The 23,371-nt window shown below is 54.6% G+C and overlaps 3 protein-coding genes and 1 non-coding gene across 6 annotated transcripts; 2 read left to right on the top strand and 2 right to left on the bottom strand.

Annotated features, from left to right (window-relative positions):
• Nucleotides 1-163: 163 nt before the first annotated feature.
• Nucleotides 164-4,647, bottom strand: LOC138425155 (putative uncharacterized protein FLJ44672). Its single transcript, XM_069562764.1, has 4 exons — nt 4,587-4,647; nt 3,634-4,500; nt 1,717-1,820; nt 164-735 (listed from the first exon to the last, which is right to left on the bottom strand). The coding sequence occupies exons 1-4, from the start codon at nt 4,645-4,647 to the stop codon at nt 631-633; spliced, it is 1,137 nt and encodes a 378-aa protein (XP_069418865.1). The 3' UTR covers nt 164-630.
• A 1,917-nt stretch (nt 4,648-6,564) lies between these two features.
• SFTA2 (surfactant associated 2) lies at nt 6,565-7,632 on the top strand. The gene is made up of 3 exons (XM_069563556.1): nt 6,565-6,969; nt 7,195-7,283; nt 7,419-7,632. Exons 1-3 carry the CDS (start codon nt 6,909-6,911, stop codon nt 7,503-7,505), a joined length of 237 nt encoding a protein of 78 aa, XP_069419657.1. The 5' UTR covers nt 6,565-6,908; the 3' UTR covers nt 7,506-7,632.
• A 749-nt stretch (nt 7,633-8,381) lies between these two features.
• LOC138426118 (U6 spliceosomal RNA) lies at nt 8,382-8,485 on the top strand. Its single transcript, XR_011251542.1, has one exon. It is a non-coding gene; the product is annotated as a U6 spliceosomal RNA (small nuclear RNA).
• Nucleotides 8,486-10,875: 2,390 nt separating this feature from the next.
• On the bottom strand, nt 10,876-23,358 carry VARS2 (valyl-tRNA synthetase 2, mitochondrial). 3 transcript variants are annotated; one of them, XM_069563552.1, is made up of 30 exons: nt 23,217-23,358; nt 22,524-22,760; nt 22,310-22,391; nt 22,093-22,193; nt 21,700-21,821; nt 21,521-21,587; nt 21,336-21,433; nt 20,347-20,428; nt 20,059-20,178; nt 19,195-19,306; nt 18,345-18,433; nt 17,752-17,842; nt 17,410-17,537; nt 17,189-17,292; nt 16,923-17,004; nt 16,565-16,641; nt 16,383-16,458; nt 16,023-16,128; nt 15,768-15,838; nt 15,512-15,637; nt 15,193-15,297; nt 14,962-15,030; nt 14,770-14,848; nt 14,533-14,660; nt 14,247-14,399; nt 12,744-12,950; nt 11,942-12,053; nt 11,621-11,796; nt 11,322-11,450; nt 10,876-11,206 (listed from the first exon to the last, which is right to left on the bottom strand). In XM_069563552.1, exons 2-30 carry the CDS (start codon nt 22,722-22,724, stop codon nt 11,102-11,104), a joined length of 3,198 nt encoding a protein of 1,065 aa, XP_069419653.1. In that variant the 5' UTR covers nt 22,725-22,760; nt 23,217-23,358; the 3' UTR covers nt 10,876-11,101. The 3 variants fall into 3 exon arrangements, with proteins under 3 accessions (XP_069419653.1, XP_069419655.1, XP_069419654.1); XM_069563554.1 differs by lacking the exon at nt 22,093-22,193 and having other exon boundaries at nt 23,217-23,356; XM_069563553.1 differs by lacking the exon at nt 23,217-23,358 and having other exon boundaries at nt 22,524-22,814.
• Between the last annotated feature and the right edge of the window lie 13 nt (nt 23,359-23,371).

Genomic DNA, 23,371 nt, shown 5'->3' on the forward strand with positions numbered 1-23,371 from the left:
TATGAGGTTAGCAGTGTCAGCCTCATTTTACAACTTGAGAATGAACAAGCTCAGTTCAGGGAAGTGATTTAAATGCCCAAGGTCACACATCTGGTAAGAGGCAGAGACCAGACCTGGTCAGTGCCTGCCCGACGGCAAAGCACTTGGACAATTACACAGTGGCTGGGACACCAGGGGAGCGCTACTGTTTTATTTAGCAAGAGTTGTGTCCACCACCCACCTGGAGTGGTCTAAGCAGGGGCGTCACAGAGCAGGGTTCCTCACCTGTACTGAGGTGAGAGAATTGAAGGTCTCAAGAGGGTCAGGAGCCAGCCCAAGGGGGCTCCTTATAGAAAGGGGGACCCCCATCCTGGTCCCCAGGGGTGCCAAGCAAGGTGCCCTCAGCTAAGTTCTCTGATAGTTGGGGAAGAGGATGGGAACAGGAAGAAAGAGTGAGGAGAGGAGGTTCCCACTGCCCAGATCGGGATTCCATGAAGGCTGGAAGACCCCTGGAGACCATGGTGCCCTGGTCCTTCCTTCTACAGACGAGAAAACTGCATCAGAGTCTTGGTGACTTGAGTGAGTCTGCTCAGGGAAGGAAGGAGGAAGGCCATCGGGAGAGGGGCATAGGCGATCCCGGCCACGCCCCCTTCACTTGACGGAGTAGCGCTGGCTGGTGGCCTCATGGTGGCAGCCATAAGGGGTCACAGAGGCACAACCGCACCCCATATTCATCTCCTTCCGGAACTCGCAGGCCTGTGAGATGAGGGATGGATAGGAAGGGTTAACTAAGCTGCCCAGCCCTCAGCTCTCCCCATGGACTGCGGCCTCCTCAACAACTCAGGTTCTCAGAGCTCCTCTTCCCGCAAAAACAGGAAGGATAATGAACCAGACTAATTTGCTGAGCACTTACTATGTGCCAGGGCTTCCTGGTGGCCCAGAGGTTAAGGCGTCTGCCTACAATGAGGGAGACATAGGTTTGATCCCTGGGTTGGGAAGATTCCCTGGAGAAGGAAATGGCAACCCACTCCAGTATTCTTGCCTGGAGAATCCCATAGATAGAGGAGCCTGGTGGGCTACAGTCCAGGGGGGTCGCAAAGAGTCGGACACAACTGAGTAACTTCACTTCACTTACTATGAGCCAAGCACCTAAGCGGTTTACATGTGTAAGCTCATTTTACCCCCCAACAACCCTTTGAGATGGATACTATCAATATCCTTCTCATTTTATCCAGGACTCAATTACCTCATCAGTAGAATAAGAGACAATAATATTGCTTGTATCATAGGGTTGCTGTGAGCTAAAATATGTACAATACCTGGCACAGAATAAGTGCTATTTAAGTGTCAGTTATTACTTATTGAGTAATACAGAACACAGAGAGGCTGAGTAACTTGCAGAAGGTCACACAGTTGTAATGACAGAGCCAGGATTCAAAACCCAAGTTATAATGTAATTCCATGAAGCTGACTCTTCACTGCCTAGAGCTGAATGTAGTGCCTCCGTGGGCTGGTCAGCCTGCAGCGTTCCCCTGCCTCTTTCAGTGGCCCCATCCCCCCATCCCAGCCCAATCGATGTTTCCTCTCAGCCACCCAGACTGCGGTCCCTTTCCCCCCTCATCCCTCCCTAAGCGTGGTAAGCCGTCATTTTCCCCTGAAGCCCCTGTCCTTCTGGGGCACCAGGGCCAGTCCCACTGGCCTCAGGGACCCACACATTTGGACCACAGCTTCACTCACCTTTTTGATACCATACAGCAGGCTGACAATTGCTGCCACCAAAGAGAGAGTGATCAACACGATGGCCCAGTCGGGGACAGAGCCCTTCTCTTGTGGCTTCGGGCCTGAGGACCAGAGAGGGGCTGTGACCGAGGCAGGTGAGACTTCAATCCCCCGACTCCCCACTGCCCTCTGTAACTTTGCACCTTTCCTTCTGTGACTCTGATGTCTACATGACTCTGAGACCACGTTGCTCGGTGTCTTGTCATCTTGGGAATAGAATCTCAGTGGAGGGGGTTTCAAAGGGCTTCACTCCAAACCGCACTCACTTCTTCCCTAACACCTGTGGACGTGTCTGTCAGTCTCTGAAGTCCTCACTGACATCCACGCCTCTCCGTCTTTCTGAACCGTCCTCCATATCCCAGGCTGTTGTTGGGCCTCTCTCATCTGCCATGCCTCTGCACTCTGACAGCCCCCCGGTCCCTCATCTTATTCAGAGGCTGCCCCTCTGCCCTCCTCACCACCCCATCCTGACTCTGATCTTTAAGGGGAGCCAGAGCCAGTCCTCTTGTTTTCCCTTTGCTCGATTCCTGCCTTCAGACTGCCTGGTGGGGAGACTTGGATTGAGTGGGAGGGAGGAAGGAGACAGAGGGAGGAGGAAGACAGGATCTCGGGAGGGGATACTTGTTGCCCTGCAAAGACAGGTTGGGCCACAAGGAATATATTCGAAAACCTTTCAAGGAAGTGATCAGGTAACAGCCATTCAGCTTCTGGTGTTACCAGAGGCTTGAGGGGCACTGAAACCCTTTGAAGAACTAGAGACGTTCTTAGGTGTACTCAAAACACAGTAGAAAGCAGGCCTGAAGCCTGTCCCTACAATGGCAACCCACTCCAGTATTCTTGCCTGGAGAATTCCATGGACAGAGGAGCCTGGTGGGCCCCAGGCAATGGGGTTGCAAAGAGTCGGACACGACTGAACAATGAACACTTTCACATTTTCACACTCCTCTCCAGGAGCTGGCGTGCCTGCCAGTCAGTGACCCAATGCAAACAAGGGCCCCTTACTGGTCGGGATGCTGAGCCCAGAGGAAGCAGTGGCTCCTCCAGCTGTGGTGGCTGCAGAACCGCCTGAGACAGCCCCACCTGGTGTGGAAGCCCCAGGCAAGGGTAAAGCAGTTCCAAGGGCTGTTGTTGGGGAGACAGATCCTAGAAGGGCAGAGGGGAAAACAGGTGGATATCTGAGCAGGAACAGAAGCAGAAATTCCATCCAGTGCCCTCTCAATTGAAATCCTGGCAAGTGTTTGGTAAATGAAAATAAAAGGACTGAGAAAAGCTAAGACAGTCTTAAAAACAGAAGTGGAAGGCTTATACTACCAGACCTTAAGACTGGCTGCAAAGCTGCAGACACTAACGACTGTGGCCCTGGAATAAGAACAGACAGAAGAGCCCAGAAATAGACTAGGTCAGTTTACATTTCAATGGTGGGGAGAGAAGGAGAGTCTTTGAAATGAGTGGTTCCAGGGCAACTGGTTATCTGTAAGAGGAGAAAAGGGATATTGACCCCTCCCTCACTCCATACACAGAAATTAATCTGAGATATGTCATAGGCTTAAATTTGAAAGCTAAGATTCTTAGATTCAAAGATTCTAAATTTGAAAGTAAAGTTTCTGGAAGAAGGCATCAGAGAATATTTTCATGACCTTGAAGTAGGCAAGAAAATGTCTTAGGCAGGATATAAAAACACTAATTACAAGAGAAAAAGTTGTTAAGTTGAAAAGCAGAAGGGGGGCCTTTGTATAGCCACCAAAGCCAGGACTGCTTCAGTGAGGCTCTGGGAGCTAACGATTTATTCGTGGCTGAGCACAGGAAGCCCCCACCCAGAGCTGCAGGCAAAGCCAAAGAGCTCTTCAGAGATGGACTGAGCAACAGAAGTGTCACCTGGCAACGCTGATGCTGCTCCTGATGGGCTGCCAGGAATGGTTGGAGTTAAAGTCTGAGGATTACTGGGCAAAGCCCCAGGTGTTGAAGAAACTGTAGAGAAACTCACAGAGACAGTGGGGTGACTAGCAGAGACAGTGGGGAGACCTGCAGAGATAGTAGGTAGACCTGCAGAGACCGTGGGGAGACCAGCAGAGACAGTGGGGAGACCTGCAGAGACATCCCCAGAGACAGTGGGGAGACCAGCAGAGACATCCCCAGAGACAGTGAGGGGACCAGCAGAGACAGTGGGGGGACCAGCAGAGACAGTGGAGAGACCAGCAGAGACAGTAGGTAGACCAGCAGAGACATCCCCAGAGACAGTGGGGAGACCAGCAGAGACATCCCCAGAGACAGTGGGGAGACCAGCAGAGACATCCCCAGAGACAGAGGGGAGACCAGCAGAGACAGTGGAGAGACCAGCAGAGACACTGGGGAGACCTGCAGAGACAGTAGGGGGACCAGCAGAGACATCCCCAGAGACAGTAGGGAGACCAGCAGAGACATCCCCAGAGACAGTGGGGGGACCAGCAGAGACATCCCCAGAGACAGTGGGGAGACCAGCAGAGACAGTGGGGAGACCTGCAGAGACAGTAGGGGGACCAGCAGAGACATCCCCAGAGGCAGCGGGGAGACCAGCAGAGACAGTGGGGAGACCAGCAGAGACAGTGGGGAGACCAGCAGAGACAGTGGGGAGACCTGCAGAGACAGTGGGGAGACCAGCAGAGACATCCCCAGAGATGGGGAGACCTGCATCGATGGTAGGGAGACCAGCAGAGACGGTGGGGAGACCTCCAGAGTTAGCTGTCCCCGATGGGATCAGCTGAGCTGTTCGCAGAAGAAAAATGAGAAGATGGAGTTAGAAGAGCTGGCCCTCTCCCTGGATCTCGTCCACATCTGGCCCCTACACCCACCGTGCTCACCGTAGCCAGCGACGGCCTGCAGGCCCAGGAGCAGCACCAGTGCAGCAGCCATAGTGCCCGCTGAGATGCGCTTCCAGGACCATCTCCCTGGCTCTTTAAAGGCTTTAAGGCCCTATTAGGAGGCTCAGGAGAGCCAGGTGTGCCAGGGCCTCCATCAACACCAGGATCTTCATTCCCAGGGAGAGGCCACCCAGCTGTCCCCAGGGGGATTAACCTGTCCCAGCTTGATTCCAGGAAGCACTGGGCGAGGGGGAGAATGAGTAAGAGCCTGAGGATTCTCCTTCCAGGCTCTCAGGCTCTTTCTGGGTTCAGGATCTAACCCCCAGGTCAGAGTCAGTCCCTATTCCAGACCTTCTCTGAAGCAGAAAGACCCAGGTCTCCTATCCCAAGGTCCTTGTGCTCCTAGAAATATGACCACGGGGAGGTGAGGTGTATGCGTCCCCTGGGGATGCAGTGGGTGGAGAATGACTGACACAGCCCGGGGACCTCATCTGACTCTTAGGAGAGACCAGGGCAGGGCAGGAGGGTGAACACCTGAACCATCCCTCCTTCACAGTGGCTGCAGCCCACAGAACTTTCCATTCCTTTGGCAGAGAAGGGGTAATGAGAGGAGAGGGGCACCAGGCAAGACAACCATCTGTTCAGGGGCAGTGGGATGAGCAAGTTCAGAATCCAGCTCTGAACCCACTGCGCTGGAATCTACCACTTTCAAGCTGTGCACTCTCAGGCGAGTCATGTGACCTATCAAAGTCTTCACCCCTAAAACTGGGAGAAGGCAGTACCTACTTCACAGGGCCATAATAAGGATTAAAGGAAATAATGTTTCTAAGGTGCCCAGCACACAGCAGCCTCAGCTATGATGACATGGAAAGATGAGCACCCGATGGGAAAGACAGAGGCAGGCTCCCTTAGGACTCAGATCCCCCAAAGCGCCTGAGTTCCTGCTTCCTCCCCGCTGCTCCTGCTTCCTATGTCTGCTGAGCCTTTTGTCCATGAATTCCTCCCACTCTGGGCTTCCTGCGTCCAATACACGTCTGAGAGCTCCTGGGTTGCTCGTATATGTATACCATATACATTTATGGTATAGACAGTGTCTCTCTCCATCTCTCCATCATACTGGTCCTGCTTTTGGCTTTTCTCCCTGACTCTGCCCTGTACCCTCTCTGTCTCCATCCGTCTGCTCAGGGGCCCACTGGTTTGGGGGGAAAGGGAGAGAAGATGCATAGGGAGGCAACTAAGATGATAAAAGGGCATGTGCCCTTGTGTATTCTAGAGGGTTTACACGACTACTTTGTCAATCTGTTGAGCTTATCCCTGTGTCTGGCATAATGACAGCCTGGTCTATCTCTAACCTCTCTGCTACTGACTTACTATGTGACCTTAATAAGTCATTTACCCTCTCTGAGCCTTAGTTTCCTATCTTTTAAAGAAAGAGGGTAGGACCTGGTGGTCCAGAGGCTAGAACCACACTCCCAAGGCAGGGGGAGTGTTTGATCCCTAGTCAGGGGACTAGATCCCCATATGCCTCAACTAAGACTCGGTGCAGTCAAATAAAATAAATAAATAAGAAAGAAAGAAGGTAAACTAGACAGATTCCAAATTCCCTCTACATCCTGTCCTTGTGTTTGCCATTCTGAGTGATTTGGGAAAGGGCTTTGGCTGGGAGGGTGAAGGGATTTCTTTTGCGTGAGCGCTCAAGGCAGGACGTGGTGGGGATATTTGATGAAACTGCATCTCCGCCCAAGTTGCTAGGATATGTTAGACTAAAACAAAATATTCAAAGATGAAAGTTCCCCCTCACCCAGAAAGTCACTGCAGCTGAGAGAGCAGGACATGGGTTTGGGGAGAACTCGGTGTAATCTACCCCTCCCTTTCAGGCCCACATTCCTGAGCCCTTGGGTGGCATGGCTGATAGAAATTAATCGCAGTTAATAATTAATCCCTAAAGAGCAATGAGAGGCCCAGGCGTGGGTGGGGCCCAGACACCAGCATGAATGGACGCCTCCCCAACTTCCCTCCCTGGGGCACCCACTCCCTCTCAAGCTTTGAGACGTGGGGGAGAAGTGGGACACAGGATTGAGGAAAGGGGACCACCCTCCCTTTCCCCAACAGCCCAGTGAATGGCCCTCTCCCGGTCCTCAGAGCCTTATTGAGAGAACTGGAAAATCCAGTTGCCCAGCCCCCCTCCCATCACCCCACACGCACCATTGCTCAGGACTGAGCGGGGAGCAGGAAGGCAGGCCCAGTGAGCAGAGGCCAGCGGGCCTTCAGACATCTCTTCCAGCATCTGAGAAGCAAGGAGGTAGAGCCGCAATGGGGGCTGGGCTGCCCCTTGTCCTCCTCCTGACCCTCGTCAGCATTTCACAGGGGGCAGGTGAGTCTGGAGGGCTACACACCTGGTCCCCAAGACGAGAAGGAGGTGAGAGAGACATGGAGGCGCCCTAGTCCTGAGGTCCTGAGGGCTCAGGGCTGAACTGCAGCAAGGAGGTCTGGAAGGGACGAAAGACCTCGGGTTGGGGTAGGGCAGGAGGGGCGCCCACACCCCTGAGGGAGCCTGTTCCCGGCAGCTGGGTCCTCAGCTGTGCATCTGGATCCCTAGGGCCGGGAATGACTTTGCATCTGAAGTTGAAGTACTCCCTTCCGGCAAATTCCTCCTACGATTCCAGCTTCCTGGACTTTCTCCAGAAGGTAGTCCTTTGGGAGGGAAACAGGGGGCTGTGTGAACTTGGAGTGCGTTTCTGCATTGGTCTGGGCAGCTGGCCGCCCCCAGGTGTGAGTGAGAGCCATCTTACACCTCGCCCTCTGGCCCTTTGTCTCCCTCAGTTCTGTCTCCTCCTCCACCTCCCCTTGGGGACCAACGTCACCCTGCATCAAGCAGGGTCCTCACAGCACGCCACCTGCAGAGTCTGAGAGGAGTTGAAGCCTGTGCCCTTCTTGGCTGGGGCATCCAGTCCCCGGGGAGCAGGCACCATCCCTACCCTGTCTTCCAGCAGGCCCTCACCCGGCTCAGTGGCAGTAAATATGCTGAATTCAGTGACCTGACTTTGTGGGTTCATGCGCGGAGGGGCTGGCAGGAAAAGGGAACTGGGTACTCAAGTCTCTGACTCCCTTGCGCAGCAGAGGGTTTCCCCGGTGGATGTGCTGTCTCCTAACACCATGCCAAAGGCCTACTTGGGGACACACACACACACACACTTCAAGTTGAGTTTGTCAGAGCACCTGGGAATAAAGGAAAGGAACCTTTACTGAATTCCTGCTTTGTTCCAGGCAAGAGGCTTTCCCATGTAGCTTAATAGATCTCATTATCCCATTTTACAGGTGAGGAAATCGAGGCTTGAGAGGGTAAGTCACTTGAGGTCCATTAACAATGGAGACGTCTGACACCAGACAAATGCCTTGGCTTAAGCAAGATTTTCATTTCTTCTTCCTTTGCTTTAGCTTTGGGGCTGGGGGCTCAGGAACCTCAGGCAGGGATGTGGGCAGAACATGCCCAGGGATCCCCACAGGTCAGTCAGGGTAGCAGGTGGGGTGGGGGACCGTTGATGTGAGAGATGAGGGGTTCAGCTTGTGAGAGGATGGCCAGCCTGGCAGAACAGGCGGGGAAATAGCACGGGTGCCTATGGGAACGTGTAATCCCACAGGCCTACGCTTTTGTCCTAGATGACTTTCTTATTCTCCTAGAACTTCTTTTTTTTTTTCCTGCTCTGGGTATTAGTTGAGGCATGTGGGATCTAGTTCTCTGGGCAGGGATCAAACCCAGGCCCCAGATTAGAAGCTCGAAGTCTGGTGCTTGCTTCGGCAGCACATATACTAAAATTGGAACGATGCAGAGAAGATTAGCATGGCCCCCGTGCGATGACATGCAAATTTGTGAAGCATTCCTTATTTTTAATTCATGTTGAGGTTTGACAGAAAACAACAAAATTATGTAAAGCAATTATTCTTCAATAAAAAAGAAAAAGATTTTAAGAGCCATTAGAAAAAAGAAGCTCAAAGTCTATTAAGTCTGGACCACCAGGGAAGTCCCAGTCTCTACTGCTTTACCAGCAAAATGAGGATAATGGTAGTACCTGCTTCCTTGGATTGTCCTGAAGATTCCATGGATAAGCTACCGAGGACACTTGCCATGGTACCTGTCAGATAAGTGGGTCTGGGTGGTAGGAACTTTTATTAGGGTGGAAACCTGGCCCCAGTATAAAAGTCTTAGTCCCCCAGGGATCTTCCTTCTCCTGCTTTTTTTTTTTTGGCTGCACGACATGCAGGAGCCCAGTTCCCAGATCAGATCAGGGATCAAACCTGGTCCGCTTGCAGTGGAAACACAGAGTCCCAACCACTGAAGCACCAGGGAAGTCCCACCTCCTGCAGTTCTTAAGGCAGGCACTCATCTTACTCCACACTCAAGATGCTCTTGACTTCTTACTGGCTGACTTGAAATGCAAGCATGCAGCCCAGACTTGACCATGAAGGGCTACTGGTATGATTACTTCCTGCTCTCCACAGTACCTGTCCTACCAACCCGCTCCTGCCCCGCACAGCATCACCACATGAAACCAGAGACTGACTCCTTTGGAACAAGGGAAAGGTAACAGTTCCAAATGGAGTATCCCTGAAGATATGAAAGCATAACAAAACAAAATTTCCATCGTTTCCTTGACAACTGTCCTGGAACTACTACCCCTGGAGGAGGAGAGGTAGCTGGGGGCTCTGTAGGACCCCAATATTTCATGACTGACCCCTAGGCTTCACCAGTGGGCAGGTGGGTCAGGTGACTAGCCCCCAAACAAGTTGAGGGATTGAATGTCTGGATCTCCAAAAGGATGGAGGAGCAGACAGTGCACTGTTTTTGCTGTTTAATTTTTTATTTATTTTACATGTGTGTTTTTCTGACTCTCTCTGATAGAATCAAAGTGGAAAAAGAAGTGTAGTCACTCAGTCATGTCAGACTCTTTGCAACCCATGGACTTTAGCTCACCAGGGCTCCTCTGTGCATGGAATTCTCTAGGCAAGAATACTGGAGTGGGTTGCTATTCCCTTCTCCAGGGGATCTTCCTGGCTCAGGGATGGAACCTGGGTCTCCTGCATTACAGGCAGGTTCTTTACCATCTGAGCCACAAGGGAAGCCTGAATTGAAGTACAAAAGAGCAGATTTTTGTTTCTCTTATTGGTAAATCCAGGGGATCAGAATAGAGCCCAGCATGCAATAAGTGTTCAAGAAAAAGGAAGGTGCTCACTCCCTGCTTTTCCTTCCCCTCTGGTGGGATGTGGTATACTGGTGGGAGCATTCCTTAGACCCAGAGTTGGGAAGAGCGTATCAAGACGGCAGGAAAGTAAGATCAAAAGGGATACGGACTTCTCCATTGCGGAGTCCTGCACTGCTTACGCCTAGCAAAAGAAATAACCATTATCTTTGTTGCTTTTTAAAAATAACTCTTATTTTTTATTTTTTAATTGAAGTATAGCTGATTCATAATATTAGTTTCAGATGTACAACATAGTGATTCAATATTTTTATAGATTAGCCACCACTATCTCTGAAGCTCGGTTACAGCAGGCAGATAACTGGCACCTAACTTACTGGGCTGAACTCCAGTCATTCCAGCTAATACTGTGGACTAATTCCTTTTATTCCCTGAGCAAGTCTCTTCAACTCTAAAATGGAGCAAACACCCACCTCATGAGGTTCTTAGGAGGAATAAATGGCACCACAGAGGACCCAGCCAGGCCCACCACATACAGTAGTTCTCAGAGCTGCTGGACAGAATGTCACTTGGGTGGCAGGCCCCTGAATTCCACCAATGAGACAAGGTGTGTAAGGTGGCTAGGTGGGCATCTGTGTGTTTCTGTGTACCCCTGTCTGAGGCTGGGCAGTGTCCCTAGCACTGAGGTCTCAGGTACACAGAAGCGGGAGGAACTCGGTCCCCAGCACAGCCTGCAGCTCCCCAGGCCTGTGGGAAGTCCCCCATCTCCTCAGCATCTCTAGAGATAAGGCCAAGAAGCAGGGAAGCTCCCTTTTGGTGAAAAGCAGAGGAGGAAGAGCCTGCAGAAGTCGGGCCACTGTCAGTAAGCGCAGGAAGTAAGTGGAACTGGGGTCACTGTGCTCAGGCCCTACTCGGGAGCATCTCTCCTCCAGTGAGGGAGGCCCTGCCCAGCACCCACTCCCACCATGGCCCAGAGCACTAGGAGGCTGCCCCCCTTTTCCCAGACCAGTGTCAGGAACAGCCAAGAGGCGGGAAAGTCAGGGCTAGCTAAGGGAAAGGATAAAAGGACCACAGCAGACATGTTTGGGATTTTAAGTTTATCTGAGTGTCCTCCTTCCCAAACTTCCAGGTGGGACTGCGGAGGAGGGAGGCCAGGGCAAAAGCATGAGCGTCTTGAGGTCACCCAGTCATCTGACCAAGCCAGTCTGTTTCCTCACTGACAAAACGAAGGGGCTGAGCCACAGAACACCCCGACGCTGCCCGGTTTGTCCCCAGAGGCCTCAAAGGCGGGTCTGGGAGGAAGGAAAGTCACGGGGATGGTGAGCCCCCAGGGCTTGGAGACGCATCCATCAGCTGCTGGAGGTGAGAGGCCGCCTTGTCCAGTTTTGACAACTCCAACTGGAGGGAAGAAAGCTGGGCAAGGAGAGAAGTGGCTGAGAATGGAGGCGGGGGAGCCACCCCGCCCTGCGTGCCCCTAGCCCCATTCCCTCAGGGAGTCCGGCGCGCTGAGTGACTCCCCCAGCCTCACCCTCTGCTGCCTCTGAGTCTCCGCCTCTCCCTCTGATGGGGGCCGGGCTAGGAGGCCATCAAGCTGTTTCTGCAACTTGTGTCTTCGGGCAGCCAGCCGAGGTAGGTGGGTCTGGGGGTCCACCAGGCCCTGTGGAAGAACAGAGGAAGAAGGCTCAGACCTCTGCCGTCCACCCAACACTCCCTCCCGCTCACCCACCACCATTCCCAGACCCCTTCTCACTTTTACAGACCCACCCCTTGCCCTCCTCCCGACATCCTTTCAGCCCCTCCCTGCCTGCTCCAGTCTCCTCTGCTCACCTGCAGCTCCATATACGCCTGACTGCTGTCACTGAGGGGGGCCTGGACCCAGCCCGAGGGGGCTGCTGCACCAGGGGGTAGAAGGCCCACCGCCCCACAGTGGCCCAGGATGCCCAGCGGCTCCAGGAAGGCCTCAAAGAGGCCCCGCTCACCTGGCTCTGAGCTCTGCAGCAGCACTGGGGAGGAACGGGAGCTGTCAGGTGGAGGGCCCAGGTCTTCCTCCCACACATCCTAACTCTGGGCCGTGCCCTCCCAGCTCCACCCTCTTCCCCATCAGACCCTCCCATCTGCAGGGACTCAGGAGCCTGGGGCCCGTCTCACCTCGGGGCCGGGCCTTGGTGAGCTGGTAGGTGGCGCGCAGAGCCCTGAGCGCCTGGACGGACTCCTGAACCCGGGAGAAGCGCCTCTCCAGCTCAGGCTGGTGCCAGTGCTCCTGGAGGTGTGCATCCAGGGTCGGTAAGCGGGCCCCCCCAGACTCGGTCTCAACTCTCCCGGCTCTGACCTCCACCCGCCCACCCCCATCTCCTTAGAGCAAGGACCTGCTCTCTCCACCACACACACAATTCACCACCTCAAGGAACAGAACGTGGCAAAAACTAGGGCATCATCTAAGATGATCCATGGACAATGTTTAGACTGAAGATGATAAACAACCAAAAATACGTTATAATTTAAAAGGTATTATTCAAAGCTCACAAAACCAAGTAAGCAAAAAAATAAACTTGGTTAAACTTGAAAATGACTTTTGGGTGTATTTGTAGCATTTGAAAGCTTAAAACTACACTAAGATTTTTGGGATATCCTGTTACTAAGATCTAATCCTCATCACAACCGTGACGCGTACTATTACTGTCATCGGTTTAAAGATGGAGGAAATCGACACACGGTCACACAGCGAGTGTCAGTCTGGTGACAGCATCCTGCTCTTAACCACTTGCTAATACTGCCCCCGACACCTTAGAGTTATTCCAGCCCTGCAGGAACAATCCATCTTCCTCAAGGCTCCACGGCAAAGTACAGACCAGCACTGTCAATGACCCCACCGCGGCAAGCCCTTCTAGAAGACTTCCCCGCCGAGTCTTTACCAGTAATCCCACTCCAAGACTCCATAGGTGTGACTCACCAAGCTGCGGGCACTCGGGTAGGGGGCAACACAGATGCTGGGGGCAGAAGGACCACCAGGCCTGGGGGGCAGCCTCTGCCAGAGCTCTTCAGCCAGGAAAGGCATCAATGGGGCGAGGAGACGGAGACTGACGTCAGCGCAGAAAAATAGGACCTGAGGCGGCTCCGGGGGCCGAGGAGAGTGTGAGAGCACCGGCTTCACAGCCTCCTAGGGAGGAAGCCAATGGTCAGGGGGCAGCCACGGCCTCCTCCTTCCTTCACACACTCGCCGCCCTGCCAGTGGGGATGCTGTGGGGAAACGGGAGCACCCAGCATCTCTGAGACCATGAGCCGTCCCCAGACACAGTAGGGAGCATGCGACAAGGGGAAATCCAGGGCAGGGACTCAGGGGTGGGTGAGGAATAAAACTGTCAGGGATGTTTGCATTTAGAATGAAAAGCATTGAGCTTTGTGTTTTTTTTTAACCGCAGAGACAGAAAAATTTTTTTTTAAGTTGAGAAACAGAAATCTAGGACGGGGTCCTCAGCAAACAGTGTCAGGATCACCTGGGACAAGAAATGAACACTCGCCACCCACCCCCCCAACCTGCCTGCCTGAGCCACTCTGGGGGTGGGACCTGACACTCCATGGTAAACAAGCCCTCCTTTGAGAGAATCCCTGGGTCTAAAGACCGGTACTCTTGCTCCCTGTCGGCTCCCAGCCTGCCTAGGGTCCGAACGCAGCAATTACAGGAACTGAAAACAATCTCCATTCCGATAAGAGCCGACTCACTAGAAAAGACCCTGATGCTGGGAAAGATTGAAGACAAAAGGAGAAGTGAAGTGAAAGTCGCTCAGTCAAAGAGGGAGGCAAAGGATGAGATGGTTAGATAGCATCACAGAGAAGGCAATGGCAACCCACTCCAGTACTCTTGCCTGGAAAATCCCATGGACAGAGGAGCCTGGTAGGCTGCAGTCCACGGGGTCGCTAAGAGTTGGGCACGACTGAGCGACTTCACTTTCACTTTTCACTTTCATGCATTGGAGAAGGCAATGGCAACCCACTCCAGTATTCTTGCCTGGAGAATCCCAGGGACAGAGGAGCCTAGTGGGCTGCCATCTACGGGGTCGCACAGAGTCGGATACGACTGAAGTGACTTAGCAGTAGCAGCAACTCAATGGACATGAATTTGAGCACACTCCGGGAGATAGTGAAGGACAGGGTAGCCTGGCGTGCTGCAGTCCACAGGATCGCAAAGAGATGGACACAACTTAGCAAGTGAACAACAAGCCTCCCAACCCTGTGTTGTCAGACTCAGTTTTCTAGAAGTGTCCCCTTCTCCTCCCTGCTCCTCGGGTGACAAGCAGGGAACAGTGCCCAGGCCAGTCCCACAGAAGAGGGGAACTGGGATTTCTCAATCTCACCTCTCTTCCTATCCTGAGGGAGGAATTCAAAACCCAGTTCAGAGCTCTCTGCCAGGGGACAGGGAGCAGGGCTGCAGGGGGACTGCCCCCGCCTCACTCACCAAGTAGACATCGCAGAGGTTGTGCAGCCAGAAGTGGTGCAGGGCGTGGGTGACGAGCGAGAGCTCGCGGGTGAGGAAGCCTCGCTCACAGTCCTGGGCCGTGCGGGCCAGGCAGCTGAGGATCCAGGCGTCCATGCAGGAGGCGGGGGACAGCTGTGGTTGAGAGGGGGCTTCAGGTTGGGACAGCTCGATTCCCACCCAACCGCGTCCTTTCCTTCCAGACGCCTCCTCCAACACTCAGATGTCGGACTACCCAGCTCCCAAGCATCTCCTCTTTCTCTCTTACCTCCTCCGCAGGTTGGGGTATGAATTCATCCCCAAGAGCATTCAGGATAAAGCGCAGGGCATTCCAGATCTTATTGCAGAAGTGTCGGAAGCTCAGGACCTCAGAGACGGACAGGTGCATGTCGCCTCCTGGGAGGGAGTGGAGGTAGGGAGCATGTACTGGTGGCAGCTGCCCGGGAGTCCTTGGCTCCGCCCCACCACACAGAGGCCACTGCCCGCTGCCCTCACCCAGGCTTACCCAGGGCCCCATGGGAGCACAGGGTGAATCTCAGAGCATCTGTCCCACACTCGGGGATCCCATGAGGGAAGTCCTTTCTCTGCAATGAGAAAGGAGAGGGGTGGGAGCTGCCTATGAGGCTGCAGGGCCAGAAGGCAGGTTGCACAGGGAACTGGTGGCCACGAACTCGAGGCTGCAACAGGTCAGACTCACCTGCGCCGAGGCTGCAATCGCCAGCTCTGCGGGGTCCAAGTTTCCATCCTTCAGCTTCTCCTGCAGTACCTGGGGTGGGTGAGTAATTCACTGGCCTCAGTGGAAGTCTCTGCCCCTACCAGGGTCCCTCCCGCTGGCCCTCCCAGCTCCAGCACTCCTGCCAGCCCCTCCCTTCAGCTCCCCTTCCTTTATCTGGAAAACCCCATCCCTCTTGGAGCCCTTCATCCTGACCTGCAGCTCCACCCCACTGATGATGTCCCGTGGGTCCAGCACGTTCCCCAGGGACTTGCTCATCTTCCGGCCCTGCCTGTCCCGGACCATGGAGTGAAGCAGGACCTGGAGGCATGGAGGGGGTCAGAGTGGGGTCTGAAGAACTTTCCTCTGGAGGGCCCTTGGCTGTCCTTCAGGGATTAGAGGTTAGGCTGGAAAGTGAATCAGGATAAAGGAACCGGGAACCCAGAAAACCCTATACGGGGGGTTAGAATGGAGGACAAAGCTTAGAGGAGACTGGGGAGTCTCAGAGAAGGGCAGGACACCGAAGGGTCTTTACCTTGCTGAAGGGGAGCTGCCCTGTGAGCTGCATCCCCAACATGACCATGCGGCCCACCCAGAACAGCAGGAGGTCACTGCCGGTTTCCAAAAGTGACAGGGGGTAGAAATGAGCCAGGTCTGGGGTCTAGGAGGAAAGAGACAAACAGTGAGAGGCCCAAGCGTGGGGCCTCCAGCTCTTCATAAGACTCTCTGAGGGGCCCTGGGGGTCATTTCCTCATCCCCACCTTCACTCTCTTCCTCTCAACCCATCTCACCTCTCGGGGCCAGCCCAGGGCAGAAAAGGGGAAAAGAGCTGAGGAGAACCACGTGTCCAGGACATCAGGGTCTGGAAGACAGAACGGAAACAATTGGAACCTCAGCGTCAGGACCTCGGCCCACTGCTGCCCACCTCTCCAGCCCGACCCTCACTCACAGAGACCAGGGCTCTGCCCCATTCCCAGCTTCCCTGACCCACCTTTCCCACCTCAGTACCTGCTCCCTCCCCTGCCCGCCTCGGGTGGAATACCCACCCCTCTCCAGGGTCAGCTCCGCCCCTGGTCTCCCTGTTAATTCAGCAGCTACTTCTCTGGCTTCAGCCTCTGTCCGCCCGACCACCCAGGAGTCCTCCGTATCACCCTGCAGAAGTAAGGAGCAGGGGACATGGTGTGAGACAGCACTGAGTGTTCATGGTCTCCGGTGGGCTGAGAAAGGCTGGCGCCCTCTGGTGGTGAGATGAAGAAAGCTCAGAAGCTGAGCTCACACAACAGAGGTTCATAGATCAGAAGCACAGCAAGGGCAGGGAGCTGGGACCAGCGTTGGAAGCCCTCTGACTCTCGTGCTGAGGCTCTTCTGGCCAAACCCAGCCCTCCCTTCCGCTTTCTCCTACTGACCTTTGCATGTTCCTCTACAACCAGGTAGGCTGGAATCCGATGGCCCCACCACAGCTGCCGGGAGACACACCAGTCACTGCCGAGAGGATACGAGTGATTTTTTCCTTCCTTTTTCCTATGAGTGATTTCTTAGCATGACCAGTGGGCCCCCTTCCCCCTCCCCTGACAGCTCCCCTTCTTACCCAATGTGGGAAAACCAGTGCTGCCAGTTCTTCTGGTGGAAGGAGGGACTGAGGTCCAGGGCCCCCGACTCCACGGCCTGGAGAGGGAAGGACCTTTAGATGGTGCTTCCCTACCTGCACCCCCGATCCCCATGAATGGGACCAGTGGTCTCTGAGGTGGTTCTGAAACTCAGAAAGAACCTACCGAGCCTCCTGAGAAGAGTCTGGACTTGAGTGAAGATGCAAGTCAGCCCTTTCTGGGCACCCTGCCTCTACCCCCACAGCTCTCCCCTCAACGAGCACAGCCAGAGAGGGCCCCAGCCTCCCTGTTTCTTCACTCCCGCCCAGGCCCCAGGCCCTCCCCACACTGCAGCCTCACCTTGGCGGCTCGCTCCCCCATCTCCTGGCAGCGGACAAACCACTGGCTCTTCAGTAGGTATTCTACCACGTCCCCTGAACGGCTGAAAGGGATGAAGGACCCGACTCTGTGGCAGGCCCTCGGTGCCGAGGACACGGCAGCCAACAACACAGACACAGGGCTGGTATTCTAGCACGAGGGGTGCACAGCCCACCCTGCAGTCACTCTTGAGCTTCGCCCATCCCCTTCTGGGGGCGGTCAGAGGAAAGGAGTGCAAACGGGCTTACCTGCAAATGGGCAGCACCATGGGGTGGTTCTGGAGGCCCCGGAACAGACCCCGCTCCCTCAGTGCTGACAGAATCTTTTCCCGGGCCACAAATCGGTGAAGACCCTGCGGAAAAGTAGCAAAAGTAAAGCTTAAAGGCTGCTAGAAAAATAAGAGAGTGGGGGAGGGGAGATGGGGCAGAGGGTGCCCTCAAAGGACAGGGTATCACTGGGCTGGTACCACCTGCAGCCAGTCCTCACAAAGAGCGGTCATGGTCCCATCCTCTGCAATGACACTCCGGGGGCTCAAGCCGTGTCGGGCCCCCAGCTCAGCATCGGCAGGGCTGTGCGCTGGAGTCACCTTCACTGCCCCTAGGGGAGCAGGACTGCCGTTAACACTGGACCCTGACCCTGGCTTTTGCTTTTCCAGACGTGTCACCATCGCCCACGCTACCCCATCCCTCCCTCTCATCCTCCACTATCCACTGAGACCACCCTTCCCCTACTTTCTGCCTCTTCCTGGTTCTCTCCCCTCCGCTCTCCCCCAGAAGCCCTGACTTCCTGTCTCTCCCCTGCCCCCACTTACCTGTGCCCAGGTGTGGCTGAACAGTGCAGTCTGTGATAAGGGGGAGAAGCTGCCCCGTCAAGGGATGACAGAGTTGTCGCCCATGTAGGTGCTAAAGGGAAGGGAGATGGATCAAGGACAGACACGTGTGTCGGGTAGAAGGGTCTGGGCTGGGCATGAGAACCCTGGGAATACGAGGGTGAAAACCAGAAGGTAAAGACCTACAGCAGGGCTCAGGAAACATTTTCTTAAGGGGCCAGAGTGTAAGAATTTTAACCTTTGCAGGCCAGGAGGTAAATTCAGTCTCTACAACTCCGCTCCACCGCCATGGCAGAGTTAGATAACACACGATGGAGCTGCAGACGATACACAGGGAATGAGGGTGGCTCACACAGAAACAGGAGATCTGGCCCACGGGCCACCGTCTGCCAGCCCCTGAGCTGAAGTGTAACATCAGGAAGAGAAGGGAGCTGAGTCAGAGCCACTGGAGAGCTGAGATGAGGGAAGTTCAGGAAAAGGAAGAGGGAGCAGAGAGGAGGAGCTGCCACCCTGAAAGGAAAGGAAGAGAGAGCACGGGGGTGGAAGGCCAGGACGCAGGGAGCACTGAGCACTACCGTGTAGCGGGAGTCAGTAGGATGGACCGCCACGGCCACGTCTCCAGGCAGCGTCTCTGGCCTCGTGGTTCCCACCACGACCTCTGCGTCTAAAGACAAAATTCAAGCACTTAAAGGTGGTCCTCGCCCTCACCTTGTATTCTGACACAGCTAAAGTCAGGAGAACTGGGAAAGGTGGGAGGCAGGGATGGTCAAGGTAGAGCAGGCCCCCAGGAGTAACTGGAGAAAACTAGGACCAACATCTATAGGACCCTGGGGTTTCTGCTAAGCTAATGACCAGAGGCCTAAGGGGATGTCTGGTGCTATAGAATTCCTCAACAGCCCGCTTGGGAGACAAAAGTAGGCCCCGGAACAGGCCCCACTCCCTCAGTGCTGACAGAATCTTTTCCCGGGCCACAAATCGGTGAAGACTCTGTAATAAATACAACTAGAATCTTTGCTTGGTGCCCTGATCATAAATGCTGTGCCTTCTTGGAGGCAGCACCAGTCCCTCCTATAAGAAACCTCTGACTATTCCAGATCATCCATCTTCCCTTCTCCAAACTCCTGGGAATACTTACTGCTCAAACCACACTTTAGAACTGATCCTCTGTCTCTTTTGGCGGTAGCAGCCTGCTGTGGAATTACACTAAGCTCCCTCAGGGCAGTGACTGTCTGCACTTTTCTTACATGGCCCAGGATACCCAGGGTGAGTATCACCAGGACGCAATACTTCCAAGGTTCCCTATGCCCCTCCAACCAAGTCACATAGAAGACAGGCTAGTGGGTTGCCTCCAAAAGCCCAAGGTGGGCTCAAGAAAACAGGGGAAGCAGAGGTTGAGTGGGTGACCCTTCCAAGGACTACCCTCACCAGGCTCTCCATCCACAGGGAAGGCCACGGAAAAGAGGAGGCCGAAAGACACGGGGGTGGGGCAGCCAGGCAACTGAAGCTCCGTGCGGCCAGGGAGGGGCCGGCTCTCCACCTGGGGGTGTGGAAGAGGCAGGGTCAGAGAGCAGCCTCTCTGCAAGGCTCACAGCTGGTTTCCCACCTCCACTCATCCACGGCCCCGGCCTCCCTGCCATCCATCAAAAAGCCACTCAGAGGACGTGGGAGCCACTTCCTTCCCCTCACCTAATCCTTGTGCAGTCACAGTTAAAGAACATATTCCCTGGACTTCCCTGGTGGTCCAGGGAAGGGACCACCTTCCCTGGGTTAAGGGTTAAGAACTCACCTGCCAGTGCAGGGGACATGGTTTGATTTCTGGTGTGGGAAGATTCCACACGCTGCAGGGCAACTAAGCCCACGCACCACACCTACGAAGCCCTCGCTCTAGAATCTGTGCTCTGCAACAAGGGAAGCCTGTGCACCGCAACTAGAGAGCAATCCCCACTCGACACAGCTGGAGAAAGCCCACACACAGCAGTGAAGACCCAGCACAGCAAAAATAAATAAGCAAATCTTCACTGAGTACTTCAACCACACAGAGGCATTACGCCAGCCTCCTAGGAGTTCTCGCTGAATTCTCACAACACCCCTGTGATGCAGGCATTTCCATCACCTCTGAATTTTACAGACTGAGGAAATTGAGGCTGACAGAGGCTAACAGCCTGTCAGGAGCCACATCACTGGGAGGTGGCCAGATTCAGATGTGAATCCAGGCAGCCTGGGTCCAGAGTCCCAGCTCTCCCCCAGGCTCAGAGCTCTCACAAACCCGCCTATCCTTCTCTGCCTCACCTCAATATCCGAGATGGCGGAGCGTAAGGCACACGACCAGTTGACCAGCTGCCGGCTCCGGTACAACAACCCAGCCTTGTAGAGCCGCACAAAAGCTTCTGTCACGGCCACTGAGGAGCCCTAGAATGACCTGAGTGTCCACATCCAACAGCCTCTTCTCAGCCCACCCCCTCGCCAGGGACCCAGGCATCCCCCTGGCTCCCCTAATATACACAGCAACCCGCCTCCTCACACAGAACTCTGAACACCTCCCTGACAGCCACAGGGACCACAGCACCGAACACTCACGGTATCCATGGTAAAGCACTCTCGGTCCCAGTCCAGGGAGGCCCCCAGCGCTCGGAGCTGCTCACAGATCTCGCCACCTTTCCTGTACCCAGACAGATTTGGGTCAGCAAACGTGTCCCAGACATCAACTATGTCCCGGGCCCAGTGAAGCCCCAGCAGCGCTGGATGCTGGAGTGAGTTCGAGACTGATCTAGCCTCAAGAAGCTAATGGAGACACACAGGTCCAGTATATGGCTTTCCATGATATTGAAAGAAACATAACATTTCTAGTAAAAAGGGAAGGGGCAGGCGATTTGTGGGAAACACAAAGAAGCTTTACAGAGAAGACAGCATGTGATAACAGACCTGGAAGAATAAGGGTAATTTCAAGAGGATGCAAAGCGGGAACAGGTGAGGAGAGATGATGAAATAAATCCAAGCAAAGGAAAATGGGATAAATGGAAGAAAAGACATATATATATATATATACACATGCATATAGATATATGGGGGAGCGCATGCATGCTTAGTCAGTCGTGTCCAACTCTTTGACACCTCGTGGACTGCAGCCTACCGGGCTCCTCTGTCCATGGAAATTTCCAGGCAAGAATATGGGAGTGGGTTGCCCTTTCCTTCTCCAGGGGATATTCCCTAACCAGGGACTGAACCCTTGTCTCCTGTGGCTCCTGCATTGGCAGGCAGATTCTTTACCACTGAGCTACCAGGGGAGCCTGTGTGTGTGTGTGTGTGTGTGTGCGCGCGCGCGCGTGTGTGCGTGTGTGTGTGCACTTACACATAAATATATGCATTTTAATATATACAACACACAACACATGCACACACACCAAGCTTGGAGACCCCACCAAATGCTAAGGGACTTCAGAGCTTACACTCCCACGGGAAGTTAGAGCTGAATGGGAAAAGCCCTGACTACATGTTAGGAGATGGGCTGGGAAGCCCGGATCCAAACCTGCTGTCCCACCCCCTCCTGCCCTGCCCTCCATACTCACTCCTCCTTCCACTTCCACACCTCCCTAAGAAAGTCTTCCCGGCTCAGCTCATGTCTCCTCACTCCTCGCTCCTTCCACAGCTGTTTCTCCACCACAGCCTACAGTAAGATGAGGGGACAGAGAATCAGGTCACTGTGGGGGAAGAAATCCCACTCAAGAAAAGGGACGAGTGGCAAAAGACATACTTGGGTTGCAATCCCTGCATGATCTGAGCCAGGGACCCACAGCACCCGATCCCCACGCATCCGGTGCCTGCGAAAGAAAAACCCTCATGGGAATCCATGGCCTTACATGTTCATTTAGCCTCATCCCTTCACAATTTCTTTCTCTTCCAAGAACTCAAGCAGCCCCACTCCCCTCTCACCAGCGCACGAGAGCATCCTGTATGGCCACGGTCAGCGCATGCCCAATGTGCAGGGAGCCTGTGACATTAGGCGGAGGGATACACATGGAAAAGGTCTCCCCTGTGGCGTGGGGCAGCCTGGCCTAGAAAGAAAGAAAAGTCAAAGGGCAAGAGAGGACTGGATATTCCCTGGGGAATAGCACCCTCTGGTGTCTCCAAAGCAGAAGGAACTATAGGATAAAGTCCGGCAAGTAACAGGAAAGAGAAAAACCTTTGAGACACCAGGGGGAGAAGACAAGCTTTCCCTGCTTTTTGGCAGGCTCTGCAATGTGATTGGCTGTGAGCTCCAGACTCGTGCCCACCAATCTTAGGGACCTGGGGACCATTTAGCACTCCTCCCTGCCAGGTACTAACCTGATATTCTGGTTTGAAGAAGCCCTCTCGCACCCACCAAGGGTACCAGGCAGCCTCAACGTACTGGGGGCTGTATGCAGGAGGCAGGGGTCGGGAGACATCTACAGAGGCAGAGGAGAGCCCCACTAACTCCTGACTTCTGTTCCCAGGTTGCATTTCAGCAGACCGAATGGGCAACCAAAACATGAGGGAAAAGGCCTTCAGGTTTCCTAGTTACCTTTCTTTTCTCCTTGTTCCGTGGGGATTTCATACAACACTCTCTCCTTAGGGGTCCAGGCCTTACTGGATTCTGCAGGTGACTGCAGAGGAGGAACCAGAATGCGGGCTGCAATTTCATGATACCCCAGGCATCTAGAATCCAGCCAGTCTCTCCTCCAGTGCTCTCCCAAGATTTCTCAGAGAACCAAGGACCAGCTGTCGGGACTCCTAACCTTGCTCTTGGGGGCTATCCCAGCCTCCAGGGATGCCTGCTTCTCTCGCAGGCGCTTCTGTTTGGCTTCACGGTTCCTCCGGGAGATGGCTGATCCATGTGGCTCTGACTGGGTGGAAAGGGGACGGGACCTGGGGAGGCCCCGTGAGGGCCTCAAGCCCCAAAGCGGTGGTCGAAAAGAGGTCAGAGGCAAATGAGGCATCGGGAGTGCTTGGCAAGGGGCCAAAGTCTGTTCCAGCTACAGCACATTGGGAGGGTATGGTGGTGAGGGAGGGTCACACCTCCCAAAGTCACATCCTCTTCCCCCCGCCCCTTCCCGCCTCCCTCCAGCACTGGTTGATAAAGTATCTAGCCCATCCCTCACAACCCTCCCTCTGTGAGGACTAGAGTAGACAGGGTCTTCTAATTATCAGCGCTCTTCCGGGACAGGGTATCAGGCCCTCAACCTATTCAGCTGCGATGTGGGGGTGACCATAGACACAGAGAAGGGGAAAAGGACTCAGGGATTCTGGCAGATGATGGACATCAGAGCCAGCAAGAGGTCCCACCAGGATCACTACTCGTCCGCCTGCTCAAAGGCCATCTGCACTGCCCCCAGCCCGCGCGCTGATCCGCCTTCCCGCCCGACACACCGCACGGGTCCTGACCCTCCATCACTTCCTACTCCCCAGTCGCTGGCCCGCTGCGCGCTCACCCGGTGAGCCCGCCGCTATCCCAGGGCGCCCCGCGGCGGGGAGCGTAGGGGGGCGGCGGCAGGTACTGGGGAACCAGCGAACCCGGCCGGAGAGTGACTCGCTAGCCGCGCGGCGTTGGGGGGCGGAGCCCCGCCCGGGCGCGTGCGCACTAGCT

Source organism: Ovis canadensis, chromosome 20 (genome assembly GCF_042477335.2).
Source record: "Ovis canadensis isolate MfBH-ARS-UI-01 breed Bighorn chromosome 20, ARS-UI_OviCan_v2, whole genome shotgun sequence".
NCBI classification, from domain to species: domain Eukaryota; kingdom Metazoa; phylum Chordata; class Mammalia; order Artiodactyla; family Bovidae; genus Ovis; species Ovis canadensis.